At 48.4% G+C, this 18,866-nt stretch overlaps 1 protein-coding gene across 1 annotated transcript in view; it reads left to right on the top strand.

The window, feature by feature from the left end:
• Positions 1-18,866, top strand: part of TEAD4 (TEA domain transcription factor 4) — an 82,169-nt gene that overhangs the window by 2,557 nt on the left and 60,746 nt on the right. Inside the window, 1 exon segment of the mRNA XM_049772480.1 lies at positions 892-968. Within this exon segment, the coding sequence (XP_049628437.1) occupies positions 892-968 (77 nt within the window).

Below are 18,866 nucleotides of genomic sequence, written 5' to 3' on the forward strand. Positions count from 1 at the left end.
TCCCTCCATCTCTGAAGGTGCTCAAAGCCTGCCTCTGCACTCAGATTTCACTTTTGGTGGGCTCAGGACAGAACCCAGGTTGTCTGTCCACAGGCAAGACAAGTACCCTGCTGGCTGTTCTCAGTCTCTGGGAAAGGCTTGGAATTGTTAGAATTAGTTTACCCTTAAGCTTCTCAGTCCATTTTGCTGATGAAGAACAGGGAGGAGGTGACACCTGTTCAGAGAGTTTGTGGCAGAAAATTCAATGTTTGCAAAGAAATTTCGCCAAATGTCTGGCACATTCATAGCCACAATTCCTAAACTTTTCCTGAATGCCCTTGGGGCAACCCTGCCCAGTTCTCGGAGCATTGACCCATTCTGGGATTCTTCTAGTTTTGGAATCAAAGCCACCCCCTAGGTGGTGGGTGGCTCCTCCTCTCAAGCAGAGTGTAGGTCTCTAACCCTAAGTTTTTGTTGTTGTTTTTTGGCTTGTGGGCGCCCTGCAGTGCTCAGGACTTAACTCCTGGCATCGTTTGGGGATGAGGAAATGGGATGCTGGGCTTTAAACCCTGTGTCAGCCATATGCAAGGCAAGTGCCATCTACACCACTGTACTATCACTCTGGCCCCTAAACCCTATGTGTTAACTACAGTTTTAGCGTTGACTGCAGGGCAAAGTTGCTGAGTATGAATAGACTCTTATATTGGGACCTGGAACAGGGGTTGTTGAGTGTCTGAGGGGGGCACATAGAGACTTCTGGTACTGCTTCTGGTGGGGTCTTTCCTAAAGGTGTTCAGGGGACCGTGTGCCCAAGAGTCACTCCAGGTCTCTAACCCACAGAGCCTATGCTCTAGCTTTCTCCTAGCCCCCAGACTCTTCCCCCATGCTCTCATTGGGGGCCCCATTCTGGAGTCCCTGCTGGTACTGGGCAGTCAATCCCTATGGCCAGCCCATGAGGCCTGCTTTCCCGGGGAAGATGGTCACCGGAGGTCAGTGGGAGGCAGCCCGCGAGTGAGGGCGCCTTTGCCGTGCCTGTCTCCCTTTGCCCCCTCGTGACCCTTTGTGGCAGAGCTGGCACTGCTACACCGTTTAAAGCTCTGAAATTGGAGCCCAACAGCTGCTCCCTAGGCCCTCCCTCCCCTGGGGGGTGTTTAACCAGCTGGGGGGGCAGGGCCTTATCTCTGGGGAAGCCCAGTCTTTTAATTCCCCATGTTCTCCTGCCTGCTTGGTTCTTACCTCTTCCACAGTGAGTTCTTCCCATGCTTCTACTGAGATTTTCGTGGGTAGATAAACATTTTTTATTGTATTTTATTATTTTTTCTTATGGATCACTGTGAGGTTCAGAGTTAAGGAGTTGTTGATATATTGCCAAGCACAAGTATCTAAACAGAACAAAAAAAAGGAAGAAAAAGAGAGAGAATGTTAAATGTCAAATGTCTGCCCCAGAAGCAGGTTGCTAGTGAGGAGGGTGGAAGGGAAACTGGGGACACTAATGGATGTGTGTGTGTGTGTGTGTGTGTGTGTGTGTTGTGTGTTCACACCGATGAAGGGTGTTGTACACTGTATGACTGAAACTCAACCATGAATAACTTTGCATTTGTAAAAATAAAAAACAACTCTATATTATCAACTATCTTCTAACCACGGTGTTTTAATCAAGTAATAAGAAAAAAAGAGAAAAAGTGGTTGCTGGTTGAATTTCAGTCATGCCCTGTGGATTCTATTCACTCCCTATGAGGTATAGTCTGCAGCCTTTCTTAGCCACTGAATCTTGGGGGGGAAAGTGCAACCCAAACCCTTCCCCTTCCCTCCAGCCTACTTTTGGTTTGGATTTTGGGCTACACTTGGTGATGCTCAGGGTTTACTCCTGGCTCTGAACTCAGAAATCACTCCTGCTGGTGTTCTGGGGACTCTATGGAGATGTCGGAGATAGAAACCCAGGTATAAAGTAAGTACCCTACACCCTACAAGCTGCTCTCAGACCCTACAACCCCTATCTACTCCTTCAAGCTCCCGGGAGGTGGAAGTCAGCCTTGGGAGTTCCCTGAGGTGAAGGTGTCTGGAGGGTAGGCGGGCCCCCTTGGGTGGGGACACAGCTTCCTTTGACCCAAACTTCAGGGGAAACAATAGGCTTCAGAGGACTTCCCAGGGGCCGGAAACGGAGCTGCCTCTGGTGGGGGGAGGTCCTGCTGGGGGAGGGGAAGTGTATCCTGCTCAGAGGAAGGGCAGGGTGTTGGGCAGTGCAAAGGGCACTGGGGAGGGGAGGGCAGGTGACAGAGGTGACTGCCCCAGGGTGCCTGTTGGCTCCCTGAAACCTAAGCTGCTTAGAAAGACCTTTATTTTGGGGGTTCTAGGTCTTTTTCAAAAAATTGGTTTGTGGGTCACACTCGGTGATCCACAGGTAGTACTCCTGCCCCTGAATTCTGGGATCACTCCTGGTGGTGTTGGGATGCTGGGGACTGAATTTGGGTCAGCTGTGAGCAAGGCCATCTCCCTACCCACTGGACTGTCATTCCGGCCCCATTTGTAGCTTTTTTTGTTTTGTTTTGTTTTTTTTTGGACCACACCCAGCGGTGCTCAGGGGTTACTCCTGGCTGTCTGCTCAGAAATAGCTCCTGGCAGGCCACGGGGGGGGGGGGGGGGGGACATATGGGATACCGGGATTCGAACCAACCACCTTTGGTCCTGGATCGGCTGCTTGCAAGGCAAACGCCACAGTGCTATCTCTCCGGGCCCCATTTGTAGCTTTTTGAACTAAGGTATCTATCTCCCCTCCCCTCCAGCCTGATGTGGGTCGGTCCTGCCTGGAGTCCCTGAGAATCATCCAAGCTGGGATCAAGGCCTCAGTTTGTTTCTTCCTGGATGATCTCTGTCCTAGTGCTGAGTAGTAAGACTGGGTGAGTTGGACCAGGTGGGAGGCGACTGACCGCTGCTCTGGCCAAGCTCAGGGTGGATTCGTCAGGCTTAGGTCAGCTGGATCGCAGGAAGTTCCTTTTTTTTAAAGCCACAAATCAGTGCAAGAAGACTCCAGGACAAGCATGGGGAAGAATTCTTCTTGTAAGCAGGGTACTGGAATATTCTGGGAGGCAGAACACTCTTATCACCCCTGCATCTTTGGATAACAGACTATGAGCTGGTGAAGATGTGCTAGGGAGGAAGGAATCAACTCATGCTGAGTTGGTTTCCTGAGTGTAGGTGGCTACGTTTCTTTGTTTGGGGGAATCTCCCAAGCATGCTCAGGAGGACCAGAGGTCACTTCCTGTGACACTTGGTCAGCGTAGCCAGCCCCTACGGTACCAGGGATTGAACCTGAATCTGTCACATGTGAAGCATGTTATTTCTTGGCTGATATAGTGGGTTTGGAGGTCCAGAGAGAAGCTGTAGGAACAGAAGCAAAACCCTTGGAGGTATAAGAAGAAGCCTGAGAGTGGAAGGAAACAAGAACTTTTGATTCATTTCTTCCAGGAGATTCTGGAAGTGATAGGCCAGAAGGTTCTGGAAGTGGCAGACTTGGCAGGCTTTTCCGATCTCCCTCATCACATTCCACGGAAGCCCAGGGTAATAGGTAGAATTTGGAGGTGGGGCAGGAAAGTGGTATCTCTCTGCACTGAGTGGAAGATGAACCAGATGTTTCTAGAAATTCTGTTTCCTGCCTGCTACACAGGTAGAAGATGGGGATTGAGAGGCCAGAGAAAGACTACACTGGGTTAGGCACTGGCCTTTCATTTGGCCAACCTGGGTTTGAGCCCCAGCATCCCATATGGTTCCTGAGCCTGGCTAGGATTAATTCTTTAGTACAGAGCCAGGAGGAAGCCCTAAGCCCCGCTGGCTGTGACCCAGATAACCAAAAAGAAGAAGAGCCGGAGTGACAGTACAGCAGGGAGGTCATTTGCCTCGTATGCAACTGACCTAGGTTTGATTCTCAGCATCCTATACCATATATGTATATATACATATGTATGTATACAACACACACACACACACACACACATGGCCCACCAGGAGTGATTCCTGAGTGCAGAGCCAGGAGTAAACTCTGAACATCATTAGATGTGCCTCCCCCTGCGAAAGGAAAAAGAAAAAGAAGGGCATTTTAAGGATTAATGTCCTCCTAGACCAGTGCTTCTCAATTATTTTCTAGGAAGAAGAAAACATTTTTCGCACCCCCACACGCGACTGTAAATAGTATCTTTATTAAAACAAACTTTAACCTGCAAAACAAAAAATATATAAAATAATTTGAGCTGATTTTTCATCAGAGGTGATGTCTGGGTTAATGGCTACATGAGCACGTTTTGCAATGCAGAGCTTTTCGAAGCACGTTTTGAAGCAGGACACAGCAACTCTCAGCTCCAGAGACATACAGAGACATAAACACGGGGCTTAGCTTGTTAGGACAGTGTTTTGCCGAGGTCAAACGTGCCCCCCTTTATGGAGCATGGTGCCTCCCCTGGGGGGCGCGCCCCCACTATTTGAGAAGCACTGTCCTAAACCCACACACTATTCTAAGATTCCTGCTGGAGCTCAAGGCCAGCTCAGCTGTCTCCAAGGCAGAGGCCCTGCTGAGACTGTAGAGAAGAGAGGGGTGGCCCACTCGAGGTGGCAGAGAGACCTTCTGTTTCCTCTCACCTGGCTCCCAACCCAGTCTTTGCAGAGTGATCCAGGGTGAGGGAGAGGCTGTTACCTCTGAGGCTGGGGCAGGAGATGGTAACCCCATTATTGAGTGGTAGCTAGAAGCCATCCAAAGTTGTCCTTTTTTGTTTGTTTTTGTTTTTGTTTTTGGTGCACACCTGGTGACGCTCAGGGGTTACTCCTGGCTATGCGCTCAGAAACCGCTCCTGGCTTGGGGGACCATATGGGATACCGAGGATAGAACTGTGGTCCGTCCTAGGTTAGCCACGTGCTTTGGCTCCAATCTCTTGTAAATGTAATCTCATGAATATAACTGTATAGTATCAAGGCCATACTTAGAGGGACTCAACTTACTCTTGGCTCTGCTCAGGGATCATTCCCTGGTGATGTTTAGAGGACTTTGGGGACCCAAGGTAGTGCTCAGGGATTGAATTGGTATAGTGCCGTAGCCCCTTTGCTTACCCTCCAACTCCAAGTTTTGTTTTGTTTTCATTTCTTTACTTCCGTCTTTTTCAATTGTGTTACAAGGATGAAACCCAGATGAAAACTACGCAAGGCAGGCACTCTAACACTAAGCCACATATCTAGATCTTAGGAGTCATTTTAAAGAAGCAAACAGACAAGGGTTAGCTGATAGGATACTTGCCTTTCATGCAGCCAACCTGGGTTCGATCCCCACATCCCATTTGGTCCCCAAGCCCACCAAAGGAGGGAAGAGGTAGGCCAAGGGGAGCCAGCATAGGGCTGGTGCATATACTTTGCATGCTGGAGGCCCAGGTTTAAGCCTCACCCCTGTATCATCTCCTGAGCACTACTGGGAGTGACCCTGAGCTCCTCTGGTGTGACCCCATAAACAAAAATTTAAAAAATAAAAGAAGTAAGAAGAGGTGACCAGTGAGATAGAATGGGGCTAAATGCTTGCCTTGGATATAGCTAGCCCTAAACTTAATCCCTGGCACCACCTTGGGTCATTCCTGAATACACAGCCAGGACTATGCCCTAAAGTGTTTTATTTTGGCTTTTTATTTTATTCTATTTTAGGTGTGACCCACTCCAAATATAAAAAAAAAAAGAGTATCTTATTTTATCTTATCTTATTTTAGGTCTGGTAGCTTAGGGGACTATATATGATTCTAGGAATTAGAACTGGGGTCAGGGCCCGGAGAGATAGCACAGCGGCGTTTGCCTTGCAAGCAGCCCGATCCAGGACCAAAGGTGGTTGGTTCGAATCCCGGTGTCCCATATGGTCCCCCGTGCCTGCCAGGAGCTATTTCTGAGCAGACAGCCAGGAGGAACCCCTGAGCACCGCCGGGTGTGACCCAAAAACTAAAAAACAAAACAAAAACTGAGGGTCAGCCACATGCAATAAAAGTGCCTTTACCCCTGTACTATGTTTCTGCTTCATAAGCTACATTTTATATGTCTTATATAAGGACTGAAAAGATAGTTTAGCGGGTGAGGTATTTACCTTACATGTGGCTAACAGGTTCTCTGGAACCCGTTATGGTTCCCTGAACTCCACCGGTGTGAAGTCTGAATGCAGAGTCAAGAGTGGCTGTAGGCCCCCTCCCCAAGAAACCCTAAATGAATAAATAAATAAATAAAACTACTATCCCTAAGATATTAACATTTAAACATACAGTAAAATAATATGGGGAGGGGGCCCAGAGAGATAGCACAGCAGCGCTTTGCCTTGCAAGCAGCTGATCCAGGACCTAAGGTGGTTGGTTTGAATCCCGGTGTCCCATATGGTCCCCCGTGCCTGCCAGGAGCTATTTCTGAGCAGACAGCCAGGAGTAACCCCTGAGCACCTGCCGGGTGTGGCCAAAAAACCAATAATAATAATAATAATAATAATAATAATAATAATAATAATAATAATATGGGGAGAGAGCAATAGCACAGCAGGTTGGCCTTCCATATGGCCCAGTATCCTATGTGGTCCCACAAGCCTACAGGAGTAATTTCTGAGTGCAGTGCCAGGAGTAACCCCCAAGTGCCAGTAGGTCTGGTCCAAAAACCAAAAACACGCACACAAAAAATCATGTGAAACAATGAACCCCCCCCTTTTTTTTATAGAAAGTATTGGAAACTCAACTTGCATTTTATATGAAACATCATAATTTGTAAGGTATATGCTTTACTGTTGAAATTTCCTTTTTTTTTTTGGCTTTTGGGTCATACCCCGCCAGCGCTCAGGGGTCACTCCTGGCTCTATGCTCAGAAATCACTCCTGGCAGGCTCAGGGGACTATATGGGATGCTGGGTTCGAACCACTGACCTTCTGTATACAAGGCAAACGCCTTAGCTCCATGCTATCTCTCCGGCCCCTGCTTTTTCTTTATTTGGTTTTTGAGTTCTACTCATTGGTGCTTTGGGCTTTTCCTGCCTCTGGGTTCAAGTAAGCCCTGTGCTGTGCTCAGGAGTGCCAGGGATTTGGGCTGGGGTCAGCTGCATACAAGGCAAGTGCCTTAAACCCTGCATTGTTTGGTTCAGGAGCATTTTGGGGGGGGGGGTCACACCCAGTGATGCTCAGGGGTTACTCCTGGCTATGCACTCAGAAATCGCTTCTGGCTTGGGGAACCATATGGGAGCAAACCGTGGTCCATCCTAGGCTAGCACTTGCAAGGCAGACGCCTTACGGCTTGTGCCTACCACTCCGGCCCAGGAGCATTTTTTTGCTTTGAGGCCACACCTGGCAGTACTCAGGAGTTACTCATGGCTCTGTTCTCAGAAAGTACTCCCAGGAGGTTCAGAAATTATTCCTGGCTTGGAGGACCATATGGGACGCCATGGATCGAACCTTGGTCTGTCCTAGGTTAGCTCATGCAAGTAAACTTGTGCCACTTGCGCCACACCACTTCGGCCCTTCAGGAGCACTTTTTTTTTTTTTTTTTTTGGTTTTTGGGCCTCACCCGGCGGTGCTCAGGGGTGACTCCTGGCTGTCTGCTCAGAAATAGCTCCTGGCAGGCACGGGGGACCATATGGGACACCGGGATTCGAACCAACCACCTTTGGTCCTGGATCGGCTGCTTGCAAGGCAAACGCCGCTGTGCTATCTCTCCGGGCCCTTTAGGAGCACTTTTTAAGTGCTTAGTAGTGACTGAGATTTGGACTGTCTCATTTATAGTATATCTGCCTGCATCTAAATCTCTCTCTCTCTCTCTCTCTCTCTCTCTCTCTCTCTCTCTCTCTCTTTTTGGTTTTTGGTTTTTGGGTCACACCTGGCAGCGCTTAGGTATTACTCCTGACTCTATGCTCAGAAATTGCTCCTGGCAGGCTCGGGGGACCATATGGGATGCAGGGATTCGAACCACCATCCTTCTGCATGAAAGGCAAATGCCTTACCTCCATGCTATCTCTCCGGCCCCCTAAATCTCTCTTTCTGCCTCTTGTCCTTTGGGCAGGTGATCTAACTGCAACTTGTCTTATTTTTCTCCTCTGCAAAATGCAGACCAATGATATTCATAGAACCAACCTTATATGGTTGGCGTGAAACTTAAAAAAGAAGGATGATATTTGGAAAGTGTTTCATTTTCACATGGCATGGATGAGACACTTTATCAAACAAATAATTGATAGATGATTTTTTTTTGATAGATAATCTTAAAACTCCTGGTGCACTAGAGTTCTAACAGGAAGAAGGTGAGTTGCTTAGAAATCTAATTGTAGAGTGACTTTAGATTAGGAGTGCACTTTTATTTTGGGGGGTGTCATACCCCCACGGTGCTCAGGATTATACTCATGGGTTTGTTCTCAGGAGTAACCCCTGGCAGTCTTAGAGACCAAATCCTGGTTAGTCACATGCAAGCAAACACCCTTATCTACTGTACTCCAATCCTCTTGCATTTTTGTTTTGGGACCACACCTACTTGTGCTCAGGGGTTACTCCTGCCTCTGCACTCAGAAATTACATCTGGCTGGCTCAGGGACATATAGGATGCTGGGGATTGAATATGGTCAGGTACATGCAAGGCAAATGCCATCCCCACTGTACTATTGCTCTGGCCTCAGATTATGTCTTGTTATTGTTGTTTTTGCCACACAAAGTGATGCCTGGGACAAATTTCCAGCTAACTTTTGTGTGTGTGCATTTGGGGAAGGGGGTTCTGATATTGTTTGGGAGATCATGTGATATTGGAGATTGAGACTGGGTCTCCTACTTGCAAACTGTGTCCCAACCTGTTGGCACTGTCTTCTCATCGCTTGCAAGTTCTGCATCATAAAATTGACCTGAGTTGACTGGCACCTGCTGGCCATTGCAGCAGAGAAGTCCCTGGAAGTGGGAAAGGACAGTCCCCTGATGACAGGTTGCATCCCTGACAGGCGTGGCTCATCCTTCCATGCTGGTGGCATGAGGAAGTTAAAAAGCAGCTTCCTAAAGTTCTGTCGCAAATTGCATGACTTCATCTTGGAGTGGGAGGGAGGGCATTTCCAGCTTCCTGGGTGGGTGGGTGAGGCAATGTTGGACTGTGTGTACCAGAGAAGCAGAACACTTATCAGTGGCTTTTCGTGCCCCCCATCACCACCAGAGCCCTCCCTTTGCCAATCCACCAAGGCTCCACAGCACCCCCCTGCAGTCGTGGCATGTTTTACGAATGTGATCAGTTTGGGAAATGGAATGCATGTGGAATAATTTTTCCTGTGGCAGTTTGCTTTCTAGGGGATGCAGGCCTAGTGACTTCCCAGGTGAAATTAGGGCTATTTAAGGCACCAAGGGGGAGAGCCAAGGGGGACTGTCTGATAAAAGGGGTTCATTCTGATTGGGTTTGGAGAGGAGAAAGAAGGCTTCTTAGAAGAGGCAACATCTGTGCTTTCTTTGGTGTGTAATTTGGGTTTTTGGAGAAGGTGCTAGCTGTGAGAATACAAAAAGTAAATGAGGGGCTGGAGAGATAGCACAGTGGCAGGGCATTTGCCTTGCACACAGCCGACCCAGAAGGGACCTGGATTTGATTCCTACCATTCCATATGGTTCCCTCAAGCCTGCCAGGAGCGATTTCTGAGTACAGAGCCAGGAGTAACCCCTGAGTGCTGCTGGGTGTGGCCCCCAAACAAAAACAAACAAACAAAACAAAAAAAAGGAAATGGGTCTCGGCTCTCATGAAATAGTGCAGAGTGAAAAAAAATCCACTTGGGGCCAAAAGAGCAATGTGGTAGGGCATTTGCCTTGCACGAGGCCGACCCAGGACTGACGGTGCTTCAATTCTCAGTATCCCTTATGGTCTCCTGAGCCTGCCAGGAGTGATTACTTCTTTTCTTTCATTTTGGTTTTTGGGTCACATTTGGCAGCGCTCAGGGGTTACTCCTGGCTCTATGCTCAGAAATCACTCTGGCAGATTCGGGGGACCATATGTAATGCTGGGAATCGAACTCAGGTCAGTCCCAGGCCAGCTCAGAGTAAGGCAAATGCCCTACAGCTGTGCTATCTCTCCAGCCCCTTAATTTTATTTTCTGACTTTATTTGGACCATACCTGTTTGGTGCTCAAGAGGATTATATGGGATAATGGGGATTAAACTTGGGTCAGCCGTGTACAAGGCATAAATACCCTATCCACTGTACTCTCTAAGACTAATTTTGTTGTTGTTGTTGTTGTTGTTCTTTTGGGCCATATCTAGTGATACTCGGAAGTTAGTTCTGGCTCTGTGCTCAGGGATCACTCTTTTTTTTTTTTTTTGGTGGTATTTTTTTTGGGTCACACCCGGCAGTGCTCAGGGGTTTTTCCTGGCTCCGTGCTCAGAAATTGCTCCTGGCAGGCACGGGGGACCATATGGGACTCGGGGATTCGAACCGATGACCTTCTGCATGAAAGGTAAACGCCTTACCTCCATGCTATCTCTCCGGCCTCAGGGATCACTCTTGACTGTGCTCAAGGAACTATATGTATTGCTAGGATTGAACTAGGGGTTGTTCCATGCATGGCAAACCACCCTTTGGCTATACTATTTCTCCTTCTCCTAAATTTTTTGTTTGCTCGTTTGGGGGCTATATTTGGGTGATGCTCAGGACAGTCCTAGCATTGCACTGCAATTCCTGGCAGGGCCTAGGGGGACTGTGTGTGGTACCAGGGATCAAACTGGGTTAGCCACATTGCAAGGAAAGCCACCAATACCTGCCATGGTTCTTTTGAGTTTGTTTTTGGAGTCATACCCAGTGATGTGCATGGTTTACTCCTGGCTCTGCACATCAGGGACCTCTCCTGGGAAAGCATATTGAGATGCTGAGGATAAAACTGAAATGAGCTGCATGCAAAGCAAGCACCCTAACCACTGTACTATCTCTGATAGTTTATATTTTTGTGGTTTATAATTTTGTGGACATACAGTAGAATGTACTCCACCTTATGTGGTTCTATGGGTTTTTGAAAAAATTCAGAGACAATGTTTTATTTTTTTTTTCCAACCTTGTAAAATACAGAACAGCTTCTGGGGCCAAAACCTATGGTTGGTTCCCTTTTGCCTATTCTGAGATCACAAGTTTGTTCTTCCCCTCTGTAACTGCTCCTTTCATCAGTATTGCATAGACTCATACAGTGCTTGGCTTTTGGATGCCTCTCACTTTCATCATTTCCCACCATTGTTTTTCCTTTGTTGTGATTGAGTGGCTGGGTCTCTCTCTCTCTCCTTCCCTCCCTCCCTCCCTCCCTCCCTCCCTCCCTCCCTCCCTCCCTTCCTCCTCCCTCCCTCCCTCTCTCTCTCTCTCTCTTACACACACACACACACACACACACACACACACACACACACACAACATAAGTCTTACTGTGTTCACACAGGTTCCAGTAGGGGTTGTTGCCAAGGCTTGCTCTCCTTAAGCATTGTTTACACATGTACTCATTGGAGCTCACACACATGTTGGTTGTAGTGTGCTTCCAGGGGCCAGCGTTCTGGGCATTGGGGTTGTGCTTCCGGTTATGCAGGGATTGGGGGGCTTGAAATGCCGGGTCATGGAGATCATGGCTCTTTTGGCTGTGGTGCTCACTCAGGGTCACACCCCCTTTCCTTTGTGGTGCTCACATACACCTGGCAGCCAGAAATGGCTTGGCAGTGCCAGGAGCACAGACTACAGAGCTGCCAGGATTGCACTTGGCACATGCGATGTCACCTAAGTGGATGGAACTCACAGCTAAGCTCTTGCTTCTTTCAGCTGGGCGGGGGTATGGGGCATGTCCTAGAAATATGTGATAAGTTTGAGTGCAGTGAATAGCTTCTGAACATAACAAACCTGTTCAAATGCAACAGAGCAAACCTTGACAAATGCAAGCATGAGAATTTGAGGTGTGTGTTTGTATGTGTGTGCATGTGTGTGTGTGTGTGTGTGTGTGTATTTAATCTGAGTTGTTTTTGGATGCATGAACATATTGCATAGCTCAAGGATGAACTTAAGAAACCAGGGGTTATTGGCTGGAGAGATTAGCATGGAGGCTATTTGTCTTCCAAGGCGTTTGTCTTCCAAGCAAAAGGATGGTGGGTCGAATCCCAACATCCCATATGGTCCCCCGAGCCTTACAGGAGCAATTTCTGAGCATAGAGCCAGGAGGAATTCCTGAGCACTGCCAGTGTGACCCCCTCAAAAACAAAACAAAACAAACAATAAAAAGAAACAAGGGGTTGGATGATAGATAGCACAGTGGTTAGGCCATTGCCTTACACGATGGCAACTGGGGTTCCTCCATCTGATTTCCCCCAAGACCACCAGGAGGATCCTTGAACTCAGAGTCAGGAGTAAGCCCTGAGGACTGATGGCTATAGTTCCATCCTCCTACCCCACAAGAAAAAGCTTAAAAGAAAACTGACTTAAGCCCCAGAGCTCTGTGTGTATCTTCTTCTTGTAACTTGTTCATCTTAGTCTATTGATGCATGCGCAGATCCTTTCACTGGTTGAAGGGCCAGGTATGTGTCCAGACGCAGTGGGTCATGAATATAAGGTTGTAATCAACAGTTTTGGGTGTGACTAGAATACTTATTATCTCTTCTTGAATCAGTTGGTATTGGGGGGTCCTAGTGTGCAACACCCAGCTGTGCTCAGGGCTTACCCTGGCTCTGTCCTCAGAGGTCACTCCTGGCTCTGTGCTCAGGGGACCATATGCAGTCTGGGGATCTACCTGCAGCCCCAAGGCAAGCATTTTTCCTGCTGTACAAAGTTTCTTGTCCACTGTTTTTGTTTTTCTCTTGCCATAATGAGAAGAGTGGAGGGAAGGTTCATTGCATTTTTATCACCCCTCCCTTTTTGCACTTTGCAGGGATGCTCTCAGGCGACCCTGGCATTGTGTGTGTTTGTTCACTCTGTGCTGTTTGGAAACATCAGCCTCCTGTGTGCGAACATGTACTTCAACTGCTGGATTCTCTCTCTCTGACTCTTCAATTTGCATTTGTATTTCCCCTGATGACTAAGGATATGACTAAGGACATTTTTTGTGTTTATTTGCACAAAACTTTTTTTTTTTTTTTTGGCTTTGGGTCACACCCAGCGATACTCTGGGGTTACTTCTGGGTCTTCAGTCAGAAATCCCCTCCTGGTAGGCTCAGGGACCATATGTGATGCCAGGATTCAAACCACCTGGATCTGCTGCGTGCAAGGCAAAACACCCTATTGCTATGCTATCTCTCCGGCTCCTGTACAAGACATTTTTTGCACAAACTTTTTTTTTTTAATTGGGGATGCATGCCCTGCATCTCTCAGTAGTAATTCCTGGCTCTGTGCTCAGGAATTACTCCTGGCAGGCTTGGGAGACCATATGGGATGCCGGGGATCGAATCCAGGTTAGCCACATGCAAAGCAAACACCCTCCCTGCTGTGTTATCATTCTCACTCCACAAACTTCTTTTTGGTGAAGGGAGATAGTTTTATTATTAAGATGTGAGGGGAGAGAAAAAGAAGTACGTGTTCAAGAGAGAAAATACTCTTTACCAGAGTAGAAACAGGCAAAAACAAGTGAGATATGTATTCAAGAGGGAATGTGGGCTTGAAGAGCAAGCATAGCACAAACTCTGTTTACACAAAACCTTTTTTTTTTGTTTTGTTTTGTTTTTCAGTCACACCCAGCAGGGTTCAGGGGTTACTCCTGGCTCTAGGCTCAGAAATCACACCCAGTAGACTTGGGGGTCATATGGGATGCCGGAATTCGAACCACCGTCCTTCTGCTTGCAAGGCAAATGCCTTGCCGCTGTGCTAACTCTCCGGCCTTTTTTTTTTTTTTTTTTTTTTTGCATAGAAAGCTTTTTCGGTCAAGTGTCATTCCCAATCTTTTTGCCTGTATTTAGATTGTTCTGTTTGGGGAATTCTTCAGTTTTCTGACCTGAAGTCAGATGTGTGTGTAAGTTGAACATTTTTTGTGTTGTTTTGTTTTTTTGGGTCACACTCAGCTGCACTCAGGGGTTACTCCTGGCTATGTGTTCAGAAATCGCTCCTGGCTCGGGGGACCATATGGGACACCAGCGAATGAACCCAGGTCCGTCCTCGGTGAGCAGCATGTAAGGCAAATGCCCTACCTCTGTGCTATCACTCCAGCCCCTGAACATTTTTTTCATTAGACCCATTTAAGAAGAAAATCTCCAAGAAGTTGCAGATTGTGAGAGAATTGGAGCTGGACGTAAGAGTTTGTAGGCCTTTAGAAGCGTTTACTCTGGACAAGAACTGGGTGCTGGTTGGTTCGAATCCCGGTATCCCATATGGTCCCCCGTGCCTGCCAGGAGCTATTTCTGAGCAGACAGCCAGGATAACCCCTGAGCATAGCCAGGTATGGCCCAAAAACCAAAAAAAAAAAAAAAAAAAAAAAAAAAAGAACTGGGTGCTAAAAGGAGGTGATAGGCATGATACCCCCTTCAGTAACAATATTGCAAACCACAGTGCCTAAAAGGATGGAGAGAGAGAGAGAGAGAGAGAGAGAGAGAGAGAGAGAGAGAGAGATGAGAGAGAGAGAGAGAGAGAGAGAAATATAGAGAAAGGGGAGAAAGAGAGAAAGGAGAGAGAAAAGTGGGGCTTGTAGCTTGAGGGAAACTGAGGACACTGGTAGGGCTGGTGAAGGGATGGATGTTGGAACATTGTATAACTGAAACTCTATCTTGACTTTGTAAATGCATCTCAGGGTGATCCCATTAAAATTATTAGATTAAAACATTTATAAATAGAGTTTGTAGTCCTGAGACTGGAGAAATAGTGAAGGAGGTCAAGTATTTGTCTTGCTGTGATCCATCCTGGTTTGATCCATGATCATATGGATCATGGTCCCCTGAGCACAACAGAGTCAGGAATAGCCTGCACAGTGTGAGACTCAAAACAAAACAAAGTGTGTAGTCCTCTGCCTCATTCTTTCTTCATTGTCCAAGGTGGAACTGAGACAAGATGAAGGAGGAAGTGGGGACATTTAAAAAATCATCTATGGGGGCCAGAGTGGTGGTGCAAGCAGTAAGGCGTCTGTCTGTCTTGCCCATGGTAGCCTATGTTAGACCTCGATTCGATCCCCCGGCGCCCCATATGGTTCCCCAAGCCCAGGAGTGATTTATGATTGCATGGCTAGGAGTTATCCTGAGTGTCACTGGATGTGGCCTCAAACCCCCTCTTCCCCTCCAAAAAAAATCATCTACAGAAAATATAGGGAAGGAGATAGGACCTTCTATGAAGTATTTTTGTTTGTTTGTTTGTTTGTTTGGGGGCCACACCCAACGATGCTCAGGGTTGACTCTTGGCTGCTCTGCACCCAGGAATCACTCTTGGAGGGGTGCTCAGGTTCATATGGGATGCCCATGCTCAAACCCAGGTGGGCTGCTTTCAAGGCAAATGCCCTCCTCGCTGTCTTATCACTCAGACCCTCCCATCAAGCTCTGTCTTGGCTTAGTACCTGCCAAGAACAGTTTCATCAGAGTGGCCCAGGTGGGTGTCTGGGTGCTGGGCATCCTCCCTAGATTACTGACCATGCCTAGCCCACTGCTCTTGGCTGGCTGGTCAGGCCGGATCAGTCCCATTTAGAACCCCAAATAAGCCTGACCCAGCCTGGACTCCCGGTTCCCACATGACCAGGTTTCCCAAGCGGCTGACCAGGTCTCTCTGGAATGGGAGGTGGGGAAATTAGCCAGCACGTGAGGCTCTGGGTTTGTGGGTGGCTGGTGCAAGAAGGAGTCAGAGGGGTGGATTTCTAGGTCAGGGTGGGGTCCCCTTTGCTAGCAAGCTCAGCCTAGGGTCTGAGGAGGGCTCTAGGATGTTGATCATCTTCTCAGGCTGTGTGGTCTAGGTGGGGCCAAGCAGGAGACAAATTTGAGAATTGGAGTAGCCTCCTGCCCTCTACCCTGTACCTTCTCCTGGAACTGAGGTCTGTGGGCCCTGGAGCTTATCTACACCCCAGATCATGAGTCCTCACTGCCCAGTGCCTGACTGACCTGACATCTGGGCCTGCTGGAAGGGGGCTTGCTCAGTCATTCTGGTTTTGTTTGCTTGTTTGTTTGGGGGGCATTCCCAGCATGCTCAGGGTTTACTCCTGGCTCTGCACTCAGAAATGACTCTTGGAGAGTGTGAGGGGGCCATATGGGATGTAGGGGATCGAACCTGGGCTGGTGGTGTGCAAGACTAACTTCCCCCCTGTTGTGCCATCTCTCTCTCTGGCCCTCAGCCACATCATCATCATCATCATCATCATCATCATCTTCTTCTTCTTCTTCTTCTTCTCTTCCTCCTCCTCCTCCTTCTTCTTTTTCTTTTTATTCTTCTTCTGTTCTTTTCTTCTCCTTCTCCTTCTCCTTCTTCTTCTTCTTCTCTTCTCCTTCTTCTCCTTCTTCTTTTCTTCTCTTCTCCTTCTCCTTCTTCTCTTCTCTTTCTCCTCCTTCTTTTTCTTCTTCTTCTCTTCTCTTCTCTTCTCTTCTCTTCTCTTCTCTTCTCCTTCTCCTTCTCCTTCTCCTCCTCCTTCTTCTTCCTCCTCCTCCTCCTCCTCCTTCTTCTTTTTGTTTTTGGGTCACACCCGGCAGCGCTCAGGGGTTCCTCCTGGCTCTATGCTCAGAAATCGCTTCTGGCAGGCTCGGAGGACCATATGGGATGCTGGGATTCGAACCACCATCCTTCTGCATGCAAGGCAAACACCTTACCTCTATGCTATCTCTTTGGCCATCAGCCACATCTTTCTATGGATAAATTACAGATTAGAGAGAAGCTTCACCCGCCCCCCCTTGTTAAAATGGGCATTTGTTGGGCAGCCCAGGGCACTGTCTCAGAGAAAAGGTTTCAGTTTATGGGATTTGGGGACACTAGGGGACCAGCGGCACAGTTGTGAAATGTGAATTATGACCGACAGGCCTAGGACAGGAGTCAGATCAGCTGGAGTTGTAGTACTTAGATGTCTCCAGGGTCCCCATTACTTTATTTTGTTTCATTTTTTTTGTTTTTGGGCCACACCAAGCAGTGCTCAGGGGTTACTTCTGGCTCTGCACTCAGAAATCAGTCCTGGTAGGCTTGGGAGCCCATATAGAATGTCAGAGATAGAACCCAGGTTGGCCATGTGCAAGGCAAAACACCCTACCCACGGTTGCTATTGCTCGGTCCCCTATAACTTTACCTTAAAATAATTTTTGTTTGTTTGGGGCCACACCTGGCTGTGTTCTGGGTTACTCCCAGCTTTTCCTGGTGGAGGGGATCATGCAGTGCCGAAATTAAATTGGAATCCAGCCACATGATAGGCAAGCTCCTTAACTTCCTTGCATTTTTTTAAATTTGATTTTTGGGTCACTTCTGGCAGGCTCAGGGGGATTCGAATCGGGGTCCGTCCTGGTTTGGCCATGTGCAAGGCAAACAAACACCTTACTGCTGTGCTATTGCTCCGGCCCCATCCTTGCATTCTTTGTCCAGACCAACCTTTGCTGTGTTTCAAAGTTTTCAAGACAGATTCAGAGAAAAAGGCCACTGCTAAAATGCTTTTATTTTATATTATAGTTTTGGAGGGGGGGTTTGGGGCCACACCATGCAGGTCAAGTCTTACTTCTGGCTCTGCATTCCCGGTAGGGATTGGGGACCATATGGGATACTGGGAATGAGCTCAGGAGCCCTACGTCCTGTACTTTTGCTTAAGTCTCTTTTTTTTTTTCTCCCTAATTTTTTGAGGGGTGCATAGTTTTGAGGGTGCTGGGGCTAGAATCCGGGGCTTCACTCAGGCAAGATAAGAGCTCTCCTGTTGAACAACACCCCCTCCCACCCATCCAGACCAACTCATTTCTTATCACTGAATTCCACTCTCTTGGAAGTGGTGAGGGGCGATGAGGTCTGGAGTGGTTGTTTGGTGCGGGAGGCACAGGGAACCAGGCTGACCCTGTGCCACCCGTGTCTTCTGCCTGAGAACTTGATGGAGTTGCTTCTGTGGCAGGCCGGGGTAGTAGCATCCCAGATCCTTCACCCCCTGGAATAGCTCTGCACCAGGAGGAGGCTGGGGAGGACCCTGGACACCCACCTGCTGTGACCCACTTCCTAGATGTGCTGCACCAGTAACTGCCACTTTGGGAGGTGTGGCCAGGACTGTCCCACCACCCCCCACATTGGAGCCTCAGGAGGGTGGGGGCTGAAACCTGGGGCCATCAGGGCTTAGGGGTGGGGTGGGCGGAGACTGCTGCCTGGTTCCTCCCACTGCCTAAATGCTGCCTAATCTTATCTCCCTCCATCTCTGCCACTCCTCCCTGGCCGCACCTCTCCGCCTACGGATGCCTGGATGGAGCTCCTGGTCCCTGTCTCCTGTCGCTCTTGCTCCTCTTGTACACGTTTCCTTGGCCCTAGGTCCTGCACAGCCCTGGCCTGCTGGCCCTTATCTGCCTCCTCCTCCACTCACCAGCCACACACCTCGCAGGAGTCCCATCAGTTTTATGGATCCCACTTAGCACAGCCTTTCTGCAGTCCTGGAGGAGAGACCCCGTTATCTCTGGAAGGCACAAGCCTGAGAGCATGAGTCACTGGCCCAGTAATGCAAGGCTTGGGGGGGGGGGGGGGGAAGGCCTGGCAGGTCTGAGCACAGGCCTGGGAGCACAGGCTGGGTCTTTCTCTCCCTGCTGCTGGGCTGAGCTTGCTGACCTGGATTCTTCCTGCTCATTTCCTCTCACCCCCTTCTTTTTGGGTTTTTGTTTGTTTGTTTTTGTTTGGGGGCCACACCCGGTGACTCTCAGGTGTTACTCCTGGCTATGAGTTCAGAAATTGCTCCTGGCTTGGGGAACCATATGGGACGCCTGGGGAACGAACCGCAGTCTTTCCTAGGTTAGCCATCTGCAAAGCAAACACCCTACTGTTGCGCCA

Source organism: Suncus etruscus, chromosome 4, assembly GCF_024139225.1.
Source record: "Suncus etruscus isolate mSunEtr1 chromosome 4, mSunEtr1.pri.cur, whole genome shotgun sequence".
Lineage (NCBI taxonomy): Eukaryota > Metazoa > Chordata > Mammalia > Eulipotyphla > Soricidae > Suncus > Suncus etruscus.